Raw genomic sequence first — 17,376 nt, forward strand, 5'->3', positions numbered from 1 at the left:
AAGGTGTTAAAGAGGACATCAACATATTTTTTTTGCTTCAAGGCCAAGTGATTTCTTTAATCAGGGCATTAACAACCTGATTGTAAGATGGAAAATCATCATCTATAAGAATGGAGACTATTTCATTTAACAAATGTTTTGTTTTGTTTGGGTTTTTTTCTATTTAAAACAAAGTGACATTAATTTCTTGATGACCTAATATAATCATCCATAATACTAGCTTTGTTTGAGGTATCAAATGGTAACTTTTTTGAAAGATGTTGGTACAGATGAATAATAATGCATGTGATGTACTTGAATCTGGTTATGATCCAAATTTAATTCATTCTTCTGTGTATTATAATTGAATTACTAATGTTCTATGTGGAATTTATCAGAAGATTTTTTTTATGTGCTCATTTTAGCAATAACAGTTTCAATGAATTGCTAAAAATAAAGACAAAAATGTCTTCATTTCATGGTTAAAATGGTACTCTTTGATATTACAGTACAGGTCACATGAACAGTAGTTTAGAAAATATGTTGGCTTCATGCTATCCTTTTTATTTGCAGGAAGAACAAAATGAAGATGCTTTAAGTACAAATAAAACTGTGTAAGTTTTTTGTAGCACTATATTTGTGAATAGTACAATATAATCTTACACTAATGTGATATCTTGTAGATACATGGAAGACCTTAATGTGAACTTCTGCTGCTCCAAGAAAATCCTCATCAAATATTTTACATTGAGTCTCCCAGTATTTAAAAATAACCTTTCTTGTTAACTACCAGATTTTTAAAAAATACTTTTACAAAATTCAAAATGTGTCTCGGTTGATTCATACTGTTTAATAGTATTTCCAAGATTTCATGTTCTCTTTAATCATTATAGAAGTCTTAATTTACTCAGTACAGAATGATAATACTAAATATATTGAAATAATCTGTTTTTCAAACTCTTCCAACTGTGTCTATGAAGTTTTCAAATGAAGACAAAAGTTTAAGATACTAAAAAAGATATATAAGAAGTCTGGCAAGAAGCCTTTTTTTTTATTTGACCTTGCCAAGAGTTATTGACAAGGGATGGAATTCCCCAAAACTAGTATAACTTAGTGACAAGTGATATATTGCATGAGAGGTTGGGTTTCTTGTTTATTTATATTTAGTATCTTAAACAGCATGTCTGCTGAATAATTCAGAAGAATAAATTAGCAACATCAATGCCACATATTTTTCAACTTCTCTATAAATATAGGTACTGTGGTGAGCAAAAGACAACTAAAGACATCATCCCATAAAAATATGTTTTGTTACTGGTATCAAATATGTGATTATTTAGATATATTACTTACATATTTCTGGTTCAATAAAGGAACATGAATAATTCCTTGTGGAGATATGTTTGTTAATTACATCAATAAATTGTGGTGTACTGTATAATATGTGCACAGTTTTATTTTATTGCATGTATTACTGGAAATATATATATATATATATGTATGTTGTTTAAGCATATTACATTGCAAAATAGGTTTAAAAGTGTTATATATTTCATTTAATTTGTATTTAGATCAAAACAAGATGATAGGACTCACAAGAAAAAAATAAGTAAAAAGTGTAAGTTCATTTTATTTCATTTGATGTTCATTGTCTGTGAACTTCAAAGTAATACTGTAATGCTATAAACAAACACTGCCACAAAAAACTATTATTTTCGCAACACATAATACAATATGATGAAACTGATTGTGATAGGTATTTCAAATTTCAGTGTTTTTTAAGAAGATTACTGATTGTTAGTATTAAATATTAATCAATGCATGTACATGAACTCTATCCCAGTGAAAGAAACTCAATAATTGAAAAACTTTTTGGAAGGTTTTCAAAACCTTTCCCAAACATTCAGGTTTGTTTAATTGTAATTCATTTTTATTTTTATGCTACACATTTTCAGAGATATTAATATATGGATTTTTATTATAGCAATAGTACTTTGATCTAATTCTTATTTTACTCATCAAACTGTAGGTTCAAAGCTTTATGAAATTGATGACGCCATCAAATTCAGCTTAAGTTACACAAATTTAGTAAGTTGTTTTAATTGAGTTTGTCAAAACATAAAAAATTCTTTAAAATACAGTTTTATAGTTAAATTGTTAGCTAATATATTTCACAAATGTATGTGACATTTAGTTTTTCAACTTAAATGAACCAGTGATGCTTACTAAAATTTATAGTTTAATCAAAAAGTTCTTTATGCAGGTTCTTTGATTTTAAACAGAAAGTAAAAATATTTATGACAAGATTAAGTTGAAGTTCAAAAGTTTGTGACAAGATCATAACAAAAAGTTAAGAATAAGATAAAATATTGAATTCACAGAATATAGAAGGATGTTTGAGAGCCATGAATGAACTCAAGAATCTTCCACTATCCCAAACCATCTTGGCCAAAGAACCAGATATTGTTCAGACAGTCAGGAAAGTTAGTATTTTAACCGTAATATTGTTTTATTAATGAAAATCATTCAAAGGGTTTATTTAAAACATATGAGAAAAAAAGAAACTGAGATATTAGTACTTATGGTAAAGTAGTGTTATTACATATACATGACTGTTCATCTTAATTTTAATACGAGAGTATTATTATGTTTATATTGTGCAAATGTTAAAGTAAGTTATTTTTAGAAGCAATAGTTATGATAGATTTGCTTACATAACCGTTTACAAATCAGTTCAGTCGCTGTGAATTGACATCATGTTATTTGAACATTTTAAGTTTTTCTCATTGTTTCATTGAGTATTGTTATCATAATGTTTCGTAGTGTGTAGAAAGATCTAGGCCTCAGTTGGGCAATACATATATATATCTATGAGTGACCAAGTTAGTGCACGTAAAGTAAGTTAGTGAAAGTATAAAAGTGAAATTAGAAATTAGACTGTGTATCAGTTTAGTCACAACAGGCGATTTTTAAAGTGAGTTTCACAGCTTGTATTGTAATAACAAGATAGAAGAGAATAATTTGTCTTGTCAATGGGTGTTCTAAAGTAATTGAATCCACCTAGGTGGACTTTTATGAAAAAGAGACAAATATTTAAAGCTCTAGATGCAGTTGTGATAACCAATAGTGTAACAAAGTTTTGTACATACATTTGACTTGTTTTGAATATATTATTTTAAAACAAGTGGATTGTGTGCTGTCTGTTTATTGTTGAAATTTATTGCCAACAAGTCATAGACACCTACTGTAAAGAATCCGGTCCAATAAGAACTTGACAAGTGTCAGTGAGAAACCATTATCATTGTTCATCACCTTTTTGTACAGACATTATAGGTATATATTTCTAATTTATTAACATCCGACATTTTTTGGTTGATGATCTGCTATCTTCAAAAAGACCATTTTTATATCATGGCAAAGCCAAAATGTGTTCTGGTTGGAAAGCAGAGATGCTCTTCAGTGATTTGGGTTGACACTTTTCCAGTTTTGGTTTTGATTACTTGAATGCTGCATGAAGGATATTCCAGTTTTGTTTGGATAGCTGTAAATGTTTTATCGGGAGATTGGATATGGAAAGTCTGTTTTATGTTTCAGAAAGTTTGTGTCATTTATGTCCTATTATTTTGCTATTTTTCAGTTTTGTGGTGTTATTTTCATAATTTTTCACCACCCAAGTTGCAAGATTTCTTGGGAGGCCTGGTGGTTAGCAGTAAGTCTGAAGGTTTATAATGCTAAAAATTAGGTTTCAATACTTGTGGTGGGCAAGGCACAAATAGTATATTTTGTAGCATTGTGCTCAACAACAAACAAACAAAAAGGTGTTTTTTGGTAAATTGGCTTATTGCAGCCTAAGTTGGTGACACATAGGATAGGCAGATTCCACATTGTAAGATTTACAGAATCTCAGTATATTTCTTTCATGTAAGTTTAAGGTTCTTTTATTGTTATCATTATATGTAACTGACCATACCTAGTTATTCTAATGTCAGTTTTTCATGTTGAACATGTTGCACCTTTTTATATAACCATATATGTGATCTATTGACAGAGATATACATCTTGAAATCATTAGAACAGAGGTGCACCATATGGCCCGTGGGCCAAGTTTGGTATGCCAGCTTATTTTCTACAGCCCGTGACATGAAATTATAGTGCACAAAGTTCGAAAGTTTTTTAATTTAATGAAAATATTTTTGACTGTTATTAAATTTAAGAGTTTCTGCATCACAATTGAATAGGAATTTTATTACATAGTCTTTGGAGTTAGCAAAAAATGCAAAGGGCTTAAACCTTTTTCGGGGGGAAAAATATTATGGCCCATCAAATCTCAATCAAATTCCAAATTGGCCCCAACAAAAAATTTAGGAATGGACCCCTGCATGATTAGAATGTGCAATAAGGTTTTGAATATCATTATGGAAATGTTATTAAAATTAAAATATCATTTTACAAGAATGCAAAATATAAATTTTAACTTTAAACATTCTGAATTTGAAATAGTACATCCTAAAACATTATTAAAATACCACATAATGTTATATAATAGTCTTTCAATTAAATTATTGAGAAATCAGATTTGATTATTTACTACAGAAATACAAAAAATTAAAATTATGGATTATTATTTACACATTTTTATTATTAAAAGCTTGTAATAGATGTTCCAGAATATACTGATTTTAACAAGAGATACTCCCAGTTTCACACTAGAGTTTGGCTACATAACTAATCTGTGCAAAGATAGATCTCTTACACATGAATTCTAAACCTGAATGTATACAACAATAGCTAAATGTGAAAACAGTAACTCACTATCTTTACAAGTATTCTAATATTCTAACAAATTACTAATAATAATCACTTTTATACCAGATTTTGTCTGATTTTCTTGTTAAGTTTACTTATATATATATAAGTGGCCAGTGTTTTTATTCTAGAAGTTTGTATTCTTGTTTATCTAGAATGAAGTAACATGACTAATTATACCATAAAAAGCATTCAAAAATGCTATTGGCTAAACTTACAACAATCAATTACAAAAATTATTCAAAAATACTCACATTAAAACGAATTGATGTTGCTGTACAGTAGCAGTATTAATGAAAGCCTTTGTGTGTTTTTTTAAAAATCAACAAAGATTATTCTTTTGTTTGTTAATTAATCTTTAAAATCGAAATAAACCTACATTACCATTATATTTACCAGAATATGTAAATCTTTTTCTGTCCAATTTCCATTTTGGCATATCTGTTATACAATAAAACTAACAACTTGAAAGCTGTTTTTAAATTCTCATAGTGTTGCAAGTTCAAAAACAGTGTTGCAGTCCAAGAAAAAGCTCAACAAATTTACCAAAAGATTAAAGAATATTTCTCAGTTGAAGAAGGAGAACACTTCAACTTGGTATGTACAGATATTTCAAATCTTCTATTGATATAAGATAAGTATGTCATAGTGTTGCAAGTTCAAAAACAGTGTTGCAGTCCAAGAAAAAGCTCAACAAATTTACCAAAAGATTAAAGAATATTTCTCAGTTGAAGAAGGAGAACACTTCAACTTGGTATGTACAGATATTTCAAATCTTCTATTGATATAAGATAAGTATGTTGATAAGTTCTATTACTATATTGCCCAGCATTGCCAGGTGGTTAGGGCTCTTGACTCACACTCTGATGGTCGCTGGTTCGATTCCCCATTCCACCAAATATGCTAGCCCTTTCAGCCATGGAAGTGTTATTATGTGATGGTCAATCCCACCATTTGTTGGTAAAAGAGTGGTGATGAGTAGCTGCCTTCCCTCTAGTCTTTCACTGCTAAATTAGGGACAGCTAATGCAGATAGCTCTCGATTAACTTTCCTCAAAATTCAAAATAAACAAACAAACTATTATTATATCTACATAACATGCTATTTTTACAGGGAAGTCAGTTGTTATACGTTTTCTGTATTTGTGCCATTGTCAATTTATACAAGTTATACTATAATAGTTTCACAATGTATTTATAACCTTACTATTTTTAGTTTTGTTACTGGAAACAATACTAAGTATTTATATTCTATACTTATGTATAACTTACGTTAACAATATCCTACTTCAGGTGTTTGAGAGTGAAGTAAAAAAACATCAAGCATGGACAGAAAGTGAGAATTCTACAATGTGTGAGTACTTCTTAAACATCTAAGAATAAATGGTACAAGGTACGTTTTTTTATGTGAAGGAACAAGTATATTACAAGTCAGAAAATCCACAATGTAAATTTTAGTAATAGCTTGCACTTAGTTTAGAAATTAAAAATTATATGAGTGATAAAGATACATTTAATGACTGCTTTCCATCTTTATTTGAGGAAATTTCTAGAAATATGGCAGTACCTAAATCTACCATCAAAGATAAGTAACTATTTTCTTCTCTAATCTTTGAGATTTACTAATTGTTTTAATTATTGCATTTCTTCTACATTTAAAATGTTAGCATAGACACCAAGGTGTTCCAGTGGTGTCTAGATTGTCCAGTTAAACCTATATATTCTGAAAAAGAATCTGAATTGTTAAAAAAATCATTACTCTTATTGTTAAAGTAGATGATCAATGCAATACAACCAATTTATCACACCTATTTTGTATTGTACTATAAAAAATTGAACAGTTTATTGACACATGTCATAATTACTAAGCAGTGGCCTATTTATAGGGGGCAATGATCCCCGAGCTTGGAGAGTTGTGGTAAAACAATTCTCAAATTTAAAGCTCTTAATAAAAACTACCCCTTAGATTAGCTGGAAATGTGTTGCTAGTACATGTATGATCCATATTTCACATACCTAGTATTTGGAAAATTTCAAATGTTTTGCCCCCCCCCCCCCTGAAAAATTTCTTCTTAGTGCACTGTTACTAAGTGCACATAGCTTACCTTACCTCATGTCATACACTGTTGAATTCTTAAACTCAATGACTGACTACTTGCTGGCACTATCAAAGCAGCTAAACTCAGTGACTGGCTACACTTTGATAATATCTGAACTATCAAACTCTATGTCTAAACTAGCAGTATGGACAGATTCATCAAAAACTAATTTAGAGACATCTTTGGAAAATCCAAAGCTATTTGTTACCATAATCTCGTGTTACATAAGGCTAAAAAATGCCAACCAGAAAACCTGCTAGTTTATGAGTGAAAGTACCTATACATAACACAGTCAGTCTTATAGGACAATTTTTTGTACTTTAAGTAATCCATAAAATATTTCATGGTGTGAACCAACTAGTTTAATTTCAATATAAGTCTAGCAATGGATTCATGATGGGGAACCAAAGTTTAATAATGAAAATAAAGATGGTTGATAAAACATAAAACATTTTATTGACAAGGTTCTAACATTTCAGAATAACTTATTCCATCTTTAGTGAAATCTGAAAATCCTTACAGAGATGACTACTACTAAATTAATAATATAATAATATAATCATTAGTTTATTCAGTTATTAAGAAAAGACGGTAAATAGGTACAGATGAACAATAGTTATATATATATATATATATATATATATTACACAACAGCTGAGTTAAGTGTGAAAATTTAGAACAATTTCAGAGCTAAAAAGCTTTGTGAGTCATTAAGGGTCAGGTGGTCTTTAGCTATGAGTAGACTTTCTTTAATGTAGAGTTCAAGATTAGTAATAATCATCTTTGTAACAGATTTTGCTGAAGATGGAATAAGTTATTCTGAAACATTTGAACCTTGTAAATAAAATACTTTATCAACCATCTTCATCTTCATCATTATAAGTCATTTGAGATATTAATTCTTCTTTCTTAATTTTTAAAAGATTGTTTTGTAAATGTCTGTCTTTCAAAGCTGTAGGATCAGATTCCAATTTCTTAAATTTAATATTATTATTCAAAATAGTTAAAACTTTCTCTATTTAACCTTTCTTATTCAAAATTACTATACCTTTTCCTTTATCCCGTTTAAGAATTACTTAATTATCTAATGAACTGAGGAGTTTCAATACAATAAATCACTTCCATACACTGAAAGCTATTTTCCTCTTGAAGTCATGCTAATCTGCCTGAGAGACTTGCATGCCACCAGCCTTGTGCTACTGCATGATGACAGTCATGCAAAGATGTGTTTATCTTTTACTGATACTTGTTGAAGTATTTTACATCAACAACTTTACTTTGTGTGTTTTCAACCTTTAAAATATGAATTGACAATTTAATGTGAATTTATATTCTGCTGATGTGAGTACAGAATATCACCCACAATTACCAACAGTTTGGAAGTTCTTTGCCTGTTGAGGTCATGACAGCCATTGTCCAATGTGTGATGAGGTCCATGTTACTGCCAGGACTATCTTCTTCTATCCACACTACACCATTCCCTTTACAGAATTTTGGACGTGAAGTTTAAATGGATGAAATGGAGCATTTTTTTTACCTCCTGCCTTTACTTAGGGTACCTTCACCCCCTCTGAAAAACAAGTTCAGTCCTCTTCACATTTTCTATGAACTTATTACATGGTATGTACCATTCTTTTTTCTTACCCCATTACTTATAATACTTCCCAATTTCTTTCACAAAACCCTTCCATTTGCAATTTCTAGGTTTTTCCACTCTCTTCTAATATTTCCATTTATTTTAATCTTGTCTAGAACATATATTTGTTTTTGCAATATTATGCCATGTCTTCTGTGCCTGACAGTTTCCTACCTTCTTACTTAAAAGTCTCTCTCCCTTTCCTTTCCTGGACATCCAGTTCTTTGAGTCAGAGTTTCATTCTGGGGGATGCACTCTTTGTTGGCCATGTCACTGTCCAGTACCTATATTTCCTGACTTCATAATTTCTTTATTACACTCCTTTGTTGTCTTCCCTCTCTCTCAATCTCATGATGGGAGCACTCCACTGTTCCCATAATGAGCTTACAAGGTACATTCAGACCCTTCCTTTCTCTTCCATGGCATCTTTGATTTCCTCTGCATTTTCATCTTTCACTTGGTTCCTTATTACCTCCTTCTTTCTTGACCTTTGGTTTGCCCCCTTACTTCATTAAGAGTTCCTTGGTAGTGTCACTGATTCCCTGGAATCAAGTGCTGAGGCAGCCTGGAATCAGTCTTCACTTTCCTCATTATTTCCAAGTTTGTACCAATCTTACTCCTCCACATCTATCCCACAACCTCACCCACCCCTCCTCATCATTCATTTTTAATTTCCCTGCCTTCCACCTCTTCCCATCCTCCTTCCACCCAAAGTACCTCCCATTGTCCTAATAGTATGTGACCATCCTGTCAGTTCAGGTCCTGTGGGATGCCATCTGTCCAGTTTGCTCATTTGTAGGCTCATTTTGCTCCAGTCAAATGGGTCATTCTAGTCTTGACCTCCAATATCTGGATAGGACAGTTTCAAACCTATCAGAGAAGCAATCCATAGAGCAAGTTCCTAATGCTTTTCCAGGTTATTACTCTTGCCCATTTATTGTCCCCATAAAAAAGACTGTGTCTGACACCCATTCATTGACATATCCTTCATCACTCACATTTCAATCATCCCTCATTTTCAGAAGAAGAATTACTTCTCTCTTTTCTCGTCTTTCCATCCAGACTTATGGATGACCAAATTGGACACATTTCTCCATGTTCCTATAGCCCCTGCCTCATGACCTTACCTCGGGTTCATCCACATAGACCATGTCCTTCCATTCATAATAGCCTTAGTCCCATATGCCCTCAAATGCATTATGCTGGCTTTCACTGTGAGCTCAACCAATCAAATACTAGTGTATCCATCCTCTAGTTTTTCATGTTACCTAGATTATGAGTTCACTCATTGTAGTTGTTGTACCTGATGATGCCAGGTTAACCTGGTGAATACTGTAACCATATATATTATACTCTGTGTATCTGATAATATATAACTTTTTCAGTAACTGACTGCTTGATGATATGTGAACTACTTAACTTACTGACTGACTACTTGCTTACAATGTCTAAACCACTAATCCCCCTCTGACTGCCTACTACTTAACTCACAGAGAATACCTGAGCTACTAAACTCAGTGATTGATTAGTTGCTGCCAGTATTTGAATTGTTCATCTCAATGACTGACTACTTACTGAAAGAGTTTTAACTACTAAACTCTGTGACTGTCCATTCCCTAACAATATCTGAACTATTAAACTCAGCAACTGTCTAAACTCTGCCAATATCTGAAATATTAACCTCACTGACTATCTACTGACTACCAATGTGTGAACTACAGTCTATTTAATGAGAATACCTGAATGGCTAAACTCACTGATAATATCTGAACAACTACTCTCCCTGGCTATATACTGACTAAGAGAATCTCAACTACTAAACTCACAAACTTTCTCCTGACTAACAGTATCTGAACTACTATACTCACTGACTTTCTACTCACTCACTCAGTATGTGAAATACTAAGCTCAGTGACTGGGTGCTTTCATTATCTGAGTGACTACTCTAAGAATGTCTGAACTACAAAATCCAGTAACTGACTTCTCATTGTTGATTACTAAACTCACTGATATTATCAGAACTACTAAACTCAGTTACTGACTCCTGCTGACACTATCAAAACTTTATTCATAAATGATGTGCTTACCTTTTTGTACACATTAGATATTCCTCATGTGTCTGCCTTCAATATTTTGTGCATGCTACTGCTTTGAGCTATCTCCTACCTAAACACATTATAATGTGAACTGCAGTAGTGCATGATGGCTGACTACTTACTGACAGTATCTGAACTACTAAACTCAGTGACTGTCTTCTAAATGACAATATCTGAACTAAGCTTACTGACTCATTATTTGCTGACAAAATCTGAACTATTAAGCTCACTGAATGACTACTGTCTGCCAGTATCTGAACAACTAAACTCATTGACTGACAATATGTGAACTACTAAAGTCATGAATGACTACCTATTAACAATATCTGAAGTATTAAAATCAGTCACTGTCTACTCACTGATACTATCAAAACTGCTAGACTCAATGAATGACTTTATCAAAACTATTAATTCCAAAACAATATGCTCACCTCACTGCACACTGGGATTTTGCTGCTAAATATCTAAAGAAAAACAAAACTACCCCTACTCCAGGCAATGTTGCTAAAACTATCCCTACTTTGTCTCTGGTTACTGGCGACTTGTTGATCTAAGAGGGTAAACATCCTCAATGCGCAGTAGATCCTCATAAGCACTTGCACTTGAAATTAACTTCATTCTTATCCTCAGCACTGTCTTTAAAGGAGATGTTCCTTTACATTTAAACTTAAATAAATTCATAAGACTTACAGTGCCTTTTCACAGTGTAAACTTTCTTGGGTTTTCTTTCAGTTTGTTTTAACTTCCAAATAAGACTACATCACCACTAAATATCTAAAAAAAATTATTTTTTCATCTGGAGAATTACTATAATGACTATGAATTCTCATGTGAGGGTGACTACTACCTCCTTCTGAGGTTTTGATGATGTTGCTAACACTACCCCTACTTTGTCTGTGGCCATTGGAGGCTCGCTGACTATGAAAGATGTTATTGCTATAGTTCATCTTGTTATGGGTTCTTTGATGCATTTCTTGCCTCTTTACCTATTAAGAGCAATGTTCCTCCTCCAAATCTTTTTGTGGATATAATTACTTCAGTTTATTCTTTACTTTCCCTTTCTCCTATGTCTTTTGATTCTTCACGTTTCTTGCTACATAACTCTTGTGCTGAAGATTGTTTGATTTTACTCTTTCTTCAGGTATAATATGTCCAAGTTGACACATTCCAGGATCAGCTTCATTCCCATTTTAAATGCCTTGTCCTCCTTGACTCCAGGATCCCTTTGCCGTGGCTGCTCCCCCTTTTCCATTCTTGGATTCCCAATCAATGGAGTCCTTTCTACCCATTTGGGGGACTGATCACCTGCTCTTAATTACTCTCTCTAGTGTTCAATTTCCCCCATTTTTGCCTTTTTCTTACCTTTCTCCTTCATTACCTATCAGTTCTTCATCTCCTATCTGAAGCCATACACTGTGATCCATTTAGTTTTTCTGAGGACCTATGGTTGGTCTTTTTTAATACTTTGGCCAGGATTTCGTCTTCTCTCTTGTCCTTACTTACTTGGTTTCTTTGTTGTTCTGGCCTTCTGGATGTGACACTTTTCTCTACTATTCATATTCTCCATACTTACCTCCATGACCTCTGTCTGGCTCCTTTTTGTCACCCTGAAGTCTTCAGGGAGGGGTATCCCTAATGCCTTGGAGCATTGGATCGAGGCTGCCCAACACCAGTCATTCTTTTCCTCCTTGATTTCTCCTCTGTCACAACCTAGTGAGTCCACTAATGTTCTTAAACCTTGTGAACCCTCCTCTTCTCTCTCTTTCCATTTCTGCATGTTTGAATTTCTGTTTTGGACCCACTCACATCAGGTTCATCTGACAACCTGTCATGTCCCAAGGGCTTTGGACTTGGTGGTGAATCAACTCTTGGTCAGACAGGATTCTTCCTTTGGTTGCTCCATCCTCATGTATTTTGTTGGATTTTTTCCCAGTTGGGCACATCAATGATTAATGTCTTCATTACTCCTTTCAATACCAGATTCTCCCAATACATCACCCAGCAGTTCTGGCTGTGGATGCCCTCAGCTAGAACTGGTCTCATCTCTTTCTGTTTATATACCCTCCTCTTTGCCTTCTCTCATGTGTCTTGACTTTGGTTTTCAACACTGCTTCTCAGATCTTGTTGCTAGCACCTTTTTGGCTGGCTCATCTTGGTTTACTCTTCTTCACCAGCTGGCATCCAGGGCCTCTGCCTTGATCTCATTCAATCTTGCTCCAACCTCATACATCTCTCTTTCACAGGAAGTGTTGTCCCTTTGTCTTCACACGTCATGTCCCTTGCTCATCAGTCAGGTTTCTCTGACCACATAACCCTTCTTTTATTGTGTTCGTGTCACCCTTCTACTCTTACTGCCTATCAATGACATCAGCATTTTCACAGAGCTGGTTTATCAACTGCTATTTACCACCAGGCCATCCTACTATTGCTCTTCTTTTGACCATATTTATATGGTTGTTCTGCCAAGGTTTATGTGTTTCTTCCATTGCAGGCTATCAGGAAGCATTGTTCTCTACCTTTCACCTTTTTTCACTAGGGTTCTTTTTTTTCTATTGTTCTTTTCACTTTGTTCCTGTCCTTCCTAATTGATTGTTCCCCTTGTCCAATTCCTTTTCCAGACTACGTGCTCTTACTCAGACCCTGTTTTAACCCTTGGCCACTTGATCCTTATACCATATCTCTCATAAAACTCATTTCCATTTCCTTCTTGCTTGCAGTAATCACGTATCTGATCTTTATGCATTGGATGTCTCCCGTACTTTGTTTCACAAATCTTAGATCTTCCATTATTTTAATTTCTGACTGATTGTTTCTTCCTGAGACTTAGGTTGCTCAGAAAAGGGATTTTATCTTTTCTCCCATATCCCTTACATTGATCTCAGTCCTCTATAATTTTCCTGACCCTGATTGCCTTTTGTGTCTAGTTTGGGTGGTCAGGTGTTTCTTGGCATGCACAACACTATTTTGTAGTTTGGACATGCTCACAGGCTCTATCACATTGAATTTACCACTTGATTCACTTTCTGACCTCACACTTTCACTGACCCTTGGAAGAGATCATCCAGGTTGGAATGTGGACTGTCCAACATCTATCATTATTTCCACCATCTGTCAGTTTTGTCTCCCTCAGCACTGGGGAACTGTCTGCTCTCTTCCCTGGCTTTTCAAGTTAGGTTTTGCATTAACCCATTGCACTTTCTCCAGTAAAAGACCTTTGCAGTGATTAGGTTCAATCAGGTCTGGGCAAAGTATTATCATCATGTGCCAGGAAGGGACTTAGTCCCAATTTCAGTATGTAATGTAAGTAAATTGTACAATGAAAAACATACCAAACCTAATGGGCTTATCATTACTCTAACCACACTACACCTCATGTCTAACCAAATTGTTGTATGCAAATGCTCAGTTAGTTATTTTTTTATGCCCATCACTGTGGCACATTGGCTTATTTTACTTTCCCACTTTCATATTTCCATTTGGGTGAAGAGTGTACCCTGCATGAGATGGATGCAGTATCCCATGAGTATTACCTATCTAGTAAGCCCTCAATGTAGGGTGCCACATTTCACGCACTTTCATCTTCAGTCACCTTCTCCGAAGGGAACTCATCTAGGTTTTTGCAATTGCACCAGTCCCTCCACCATATCAGTGTGGGATTCTAGTTACTGCATACATAGGGATAAGCATATTGTTTCAGAAGTTAACATTTTTCTTTCCTGAAAATGTATTTCTGATAGATGCTTACCTCTTTGCATAACTTGTGCAAATTATTCTTCCTCTTTTAAGAATGAAGTTAATTTGGAGAGGGAGTGCTTAAGGTGATCTATTTCGCATAGAGGATGTCACCCTCCTGTTGTTGGAGGGCTGTTGTCACATGATGATTACATCAAGTACTAGTGCAGTTGATGTTATAACATATAACTTAGCCTGGTAGGAACAGGACCAGCCTATGCAGGAGCCTCCTCTTAATTCCGGTTCAGAGATGGCTCTTCACTAGCCGGCTGAGTTGAGCATGGCCCTTCTTTTTGGTCATTCTCTTCATTTCAATGATCATGGAAGAGGGTCCTCAACTCCTCATAATTCTGCATGCAGAGCATAAATTCCTGTACCATTGGTTGGACTCCTCATAATTCTGGGAGCAGGAGGTTTTGCCTTGCCCCTCAGGTTGGGAAGTTAGGATTTTGGTTTGTAATCAAAGGCCGAGTAATCTCTCTTTCCTCAGGTTGAGTGAGGTGTGACAGATCTCATAATTCCTAGTTTGATGTGTTACATTTTTCTCTTTTTCAGGTTGGGATGAGGGCTTGTCCACTTGGTGTTGCTTGCCTTCTCTTTGTAATTCTGGTGGCTTGACATGCAACATTCTGTAACTTTCAGGTTGGGTTCCAATAATACCACATTACTAATCAAGACCAAATACAAAGCAGTCCTCATGCCCTAGCCACTGGGTCTTAGATCTCAATTTGGGTTCACAGCCCTATAATTCCAGTGATGAGACATGGGACCTTATCTACCTGGTTGGGGCCTGGACGAATGCATGTTCTTCTTATGAGGTTCAGATCTTGCTTCTGTGGCCAGTTGGCCTTACTACCCAGGAATTAGATTTCATGTTGTCTGAGCAAAGAGCATACATGTTCCAGAAGTAGCGATGACCCCACTAGTGTGCTATTTCTATGTCTCATTTTTGCACACCTTTTTTCTCTGCAGATGCTTTCTGTGTGGATCTTGCCCCCACCTACTTCTCCATCTTACCAATGTGGAATTTTAGTGACAGTGACACTTTCAAGAAGATCATTATGTACATCAACCATAAATCATATGGCCATGCAACACATAATTAGAAAAATAATCAGTGAAAATGCACTTCTCAAAAAATAAATGCTCTGTTTAAACATTATAGTAGTTTGCTTAACATTAATGACTGTAAAGCACATTTGTGACTAGTATGGTCAGTATGTCTCCTACTTAACTCATCAAAATGACATAGATGAAAAAGAAAAAAAGTGTTACCATTTCCCATTATATCTTTAAACTTTTAATATATTGAAATGTAGAGAAAACAATTTTTTGAATATATTGTAAAGAAATAATAAAATGTACTTAATTGGTGATTATACTGTTACATCTCTGTATGTTCGTTTGTTAATTTTTCTGCAATACAAGTCCTTTCTTAAATAAAACTAGTTTATTCTTCCACAATACAACTTTGCAATACACTTAATTTCCACAGTTACTTTAACTTAAACACACGCTATAATTCACAACAATTCACTCACTTTACTACCGAGCTTGACTTAATTGTCCGTCTCTATCTCCGCCTGTCAGCAACTATAGTTCCGATCTCTGTATCTGCTATCCTCGGTTCCCACCGACCGTAACTGCTGTCCTTGGTTCCCCACTCTCTCTCTGCCTTTTGTCTAGCGCAATTATGTATGATAATAGCGCCTGCGTAGTCTCTTCAAGAATCTTCTAGACACTCATCATGTCCAACCAGCATCACTTGACTTCCGCTGTCATAACAATACAGTTTGTTCAATTTACATCATTTGCTCAACATTACTGTTTTTTACATTATTCCATTTGAATTAACTTTGTATGTACAGTAATGTTGAGCAAGATACCACTTACATCAGGGTTGTCCAACTTTGTGTGAATGGCAGATTACATAGAACTTTTAGTGTCATCTCAAAGGCAATTATACTAATCTAATTTTTGATAAACAACAACCTGTTTTAACTTTTTGTAGGAAGCAGAACTTCAGTAAGTTACTCTGATGAAATTATAACACTTTATGACAAGTTTTTAAAATTTAAATATTTTGTGATTTTCGATACAAGTCTCTAAGCCATCTTAGGAAAAAAAATCTAAGTGAAAGCCTAGTAGATAAAGAATTGGATAATGCTGGGGAGCAAGATAAGTTTATTATTTGTGACTCTATTTGCCTGATTTGCTAGTTAAAGATATTTAAGGCATTACAAAACAGTTTTTTGTACTTTATTTTGATAACAAGCACTGTATTTAAAAATTAAATTGTCTAGTGGCAGATGAATGCAGCAGTATAACAGTCTCATAAGTTTATAATGAACTAGAAAGAATAAGATGTTTACACCAGGTACTAAATTTTGGATGGGGCCAGAATTATGCTGGATGTGCATGAGATGTACAAACCCTTGGAGACAAGTTAAAGAGAGCTAACAAATGCAACATATGACATATTCAGCTGCTGGAATCATCATGAGGATTTTGAATTGGCCAGGTTCATCTATTGCTATGCCTCTAATTTACACATTTGCAATACTTCCATATCAAGTATAGGATAGTGTAAGAAATTGTAATAACAATGAACCCATGGTTAGAACATTCTTTTTTTTTCCTGATGTTTTGTCAATCTTTTTTCATTTTTATATCATGGATTTCATGTATTATATCTTGTGATCACAGCTTAGTATTAATATCTTTAACATTACTGGGTAGAATGCTTAATATCTTTAGATTTACTATTTTTAATCTTGTATGATTATACTGTTACGTCTCAGTTTGTTAATTGATTTTCCATAAATTCGTTCAGACGAAACTTTAGCGACACGAGTCCTTACTTAATAAAACTGGTTTATTCTTTCTGAATATAACTTTACGATACACTTAATTTCAACAATCGCGCTAAAACAAACACTATAACAACGAACGTGCTCAACTTCAATAATACTCGCTGACTGCAGATCACTTACTCACTACCTACACACACATTATTGTTCCGTCATGTT

At 34.0% G+C, this 17,376-nt stretch overlaps 1 protein-coding gene across 2 annotated transcripts in view; it reads left to right on the plus strand.

Moving 5' to 3' along the window:
* Nucleotides 1–17,376, plus strand: part of LOC106459011 (PC4 and SFRS1-interacting protein-like) — an 85,345-nt gene that overhangs the window by 64,345 nt on the left and 3,624 nt on the right. For both annotated transcript variants that reach the window (XM_013918580.2, XM_022385393.1), the window contains exons 10-15: nucleotides 553–593; nucleotides 1,551–1,597; nucleotides 2,009–2,067; nucleotides 2,361–2,462; nucleotides 5,278–5,382; nucleotides 6,078–6,138. In XM_013918580.2, the coding sequence (XP_013774034.2) occupies nucleotides 553–593; nucleotides 1,551–1,597; nucleotides 2,009–2,067; nucleotides 2,361–2,462; nucleotides 5,278–5,382; nucleotides 6,078–6,138 (415 nt within the window). The remainder of the gene's footprint in view (nucleotides 1–552; nucleotides 594–1,550; nucleotides 1,598–2,008; nucleotides 2,068–2,360; nucleotides 2,463–5,277; nucleotides 5,383–6,077; nucleotides 6,139–17,376) is intronic.

This window comes from Limulus polyphemus, unplaced genomic scaffold (assembly GCF_000517525.1).
Source record: "Limulus polyphemus unplaced genomic scaffold, Limulus_polyphemus-2.1.2 Scaffold546, whole genome shotgun sequence".
NCBI classification, from domain to species: Eukaryota; Metazoa; Arthropoda; class Merostomata; order Xiphosura; family Limulidae; genus Limulus; species Limulus polyphemus.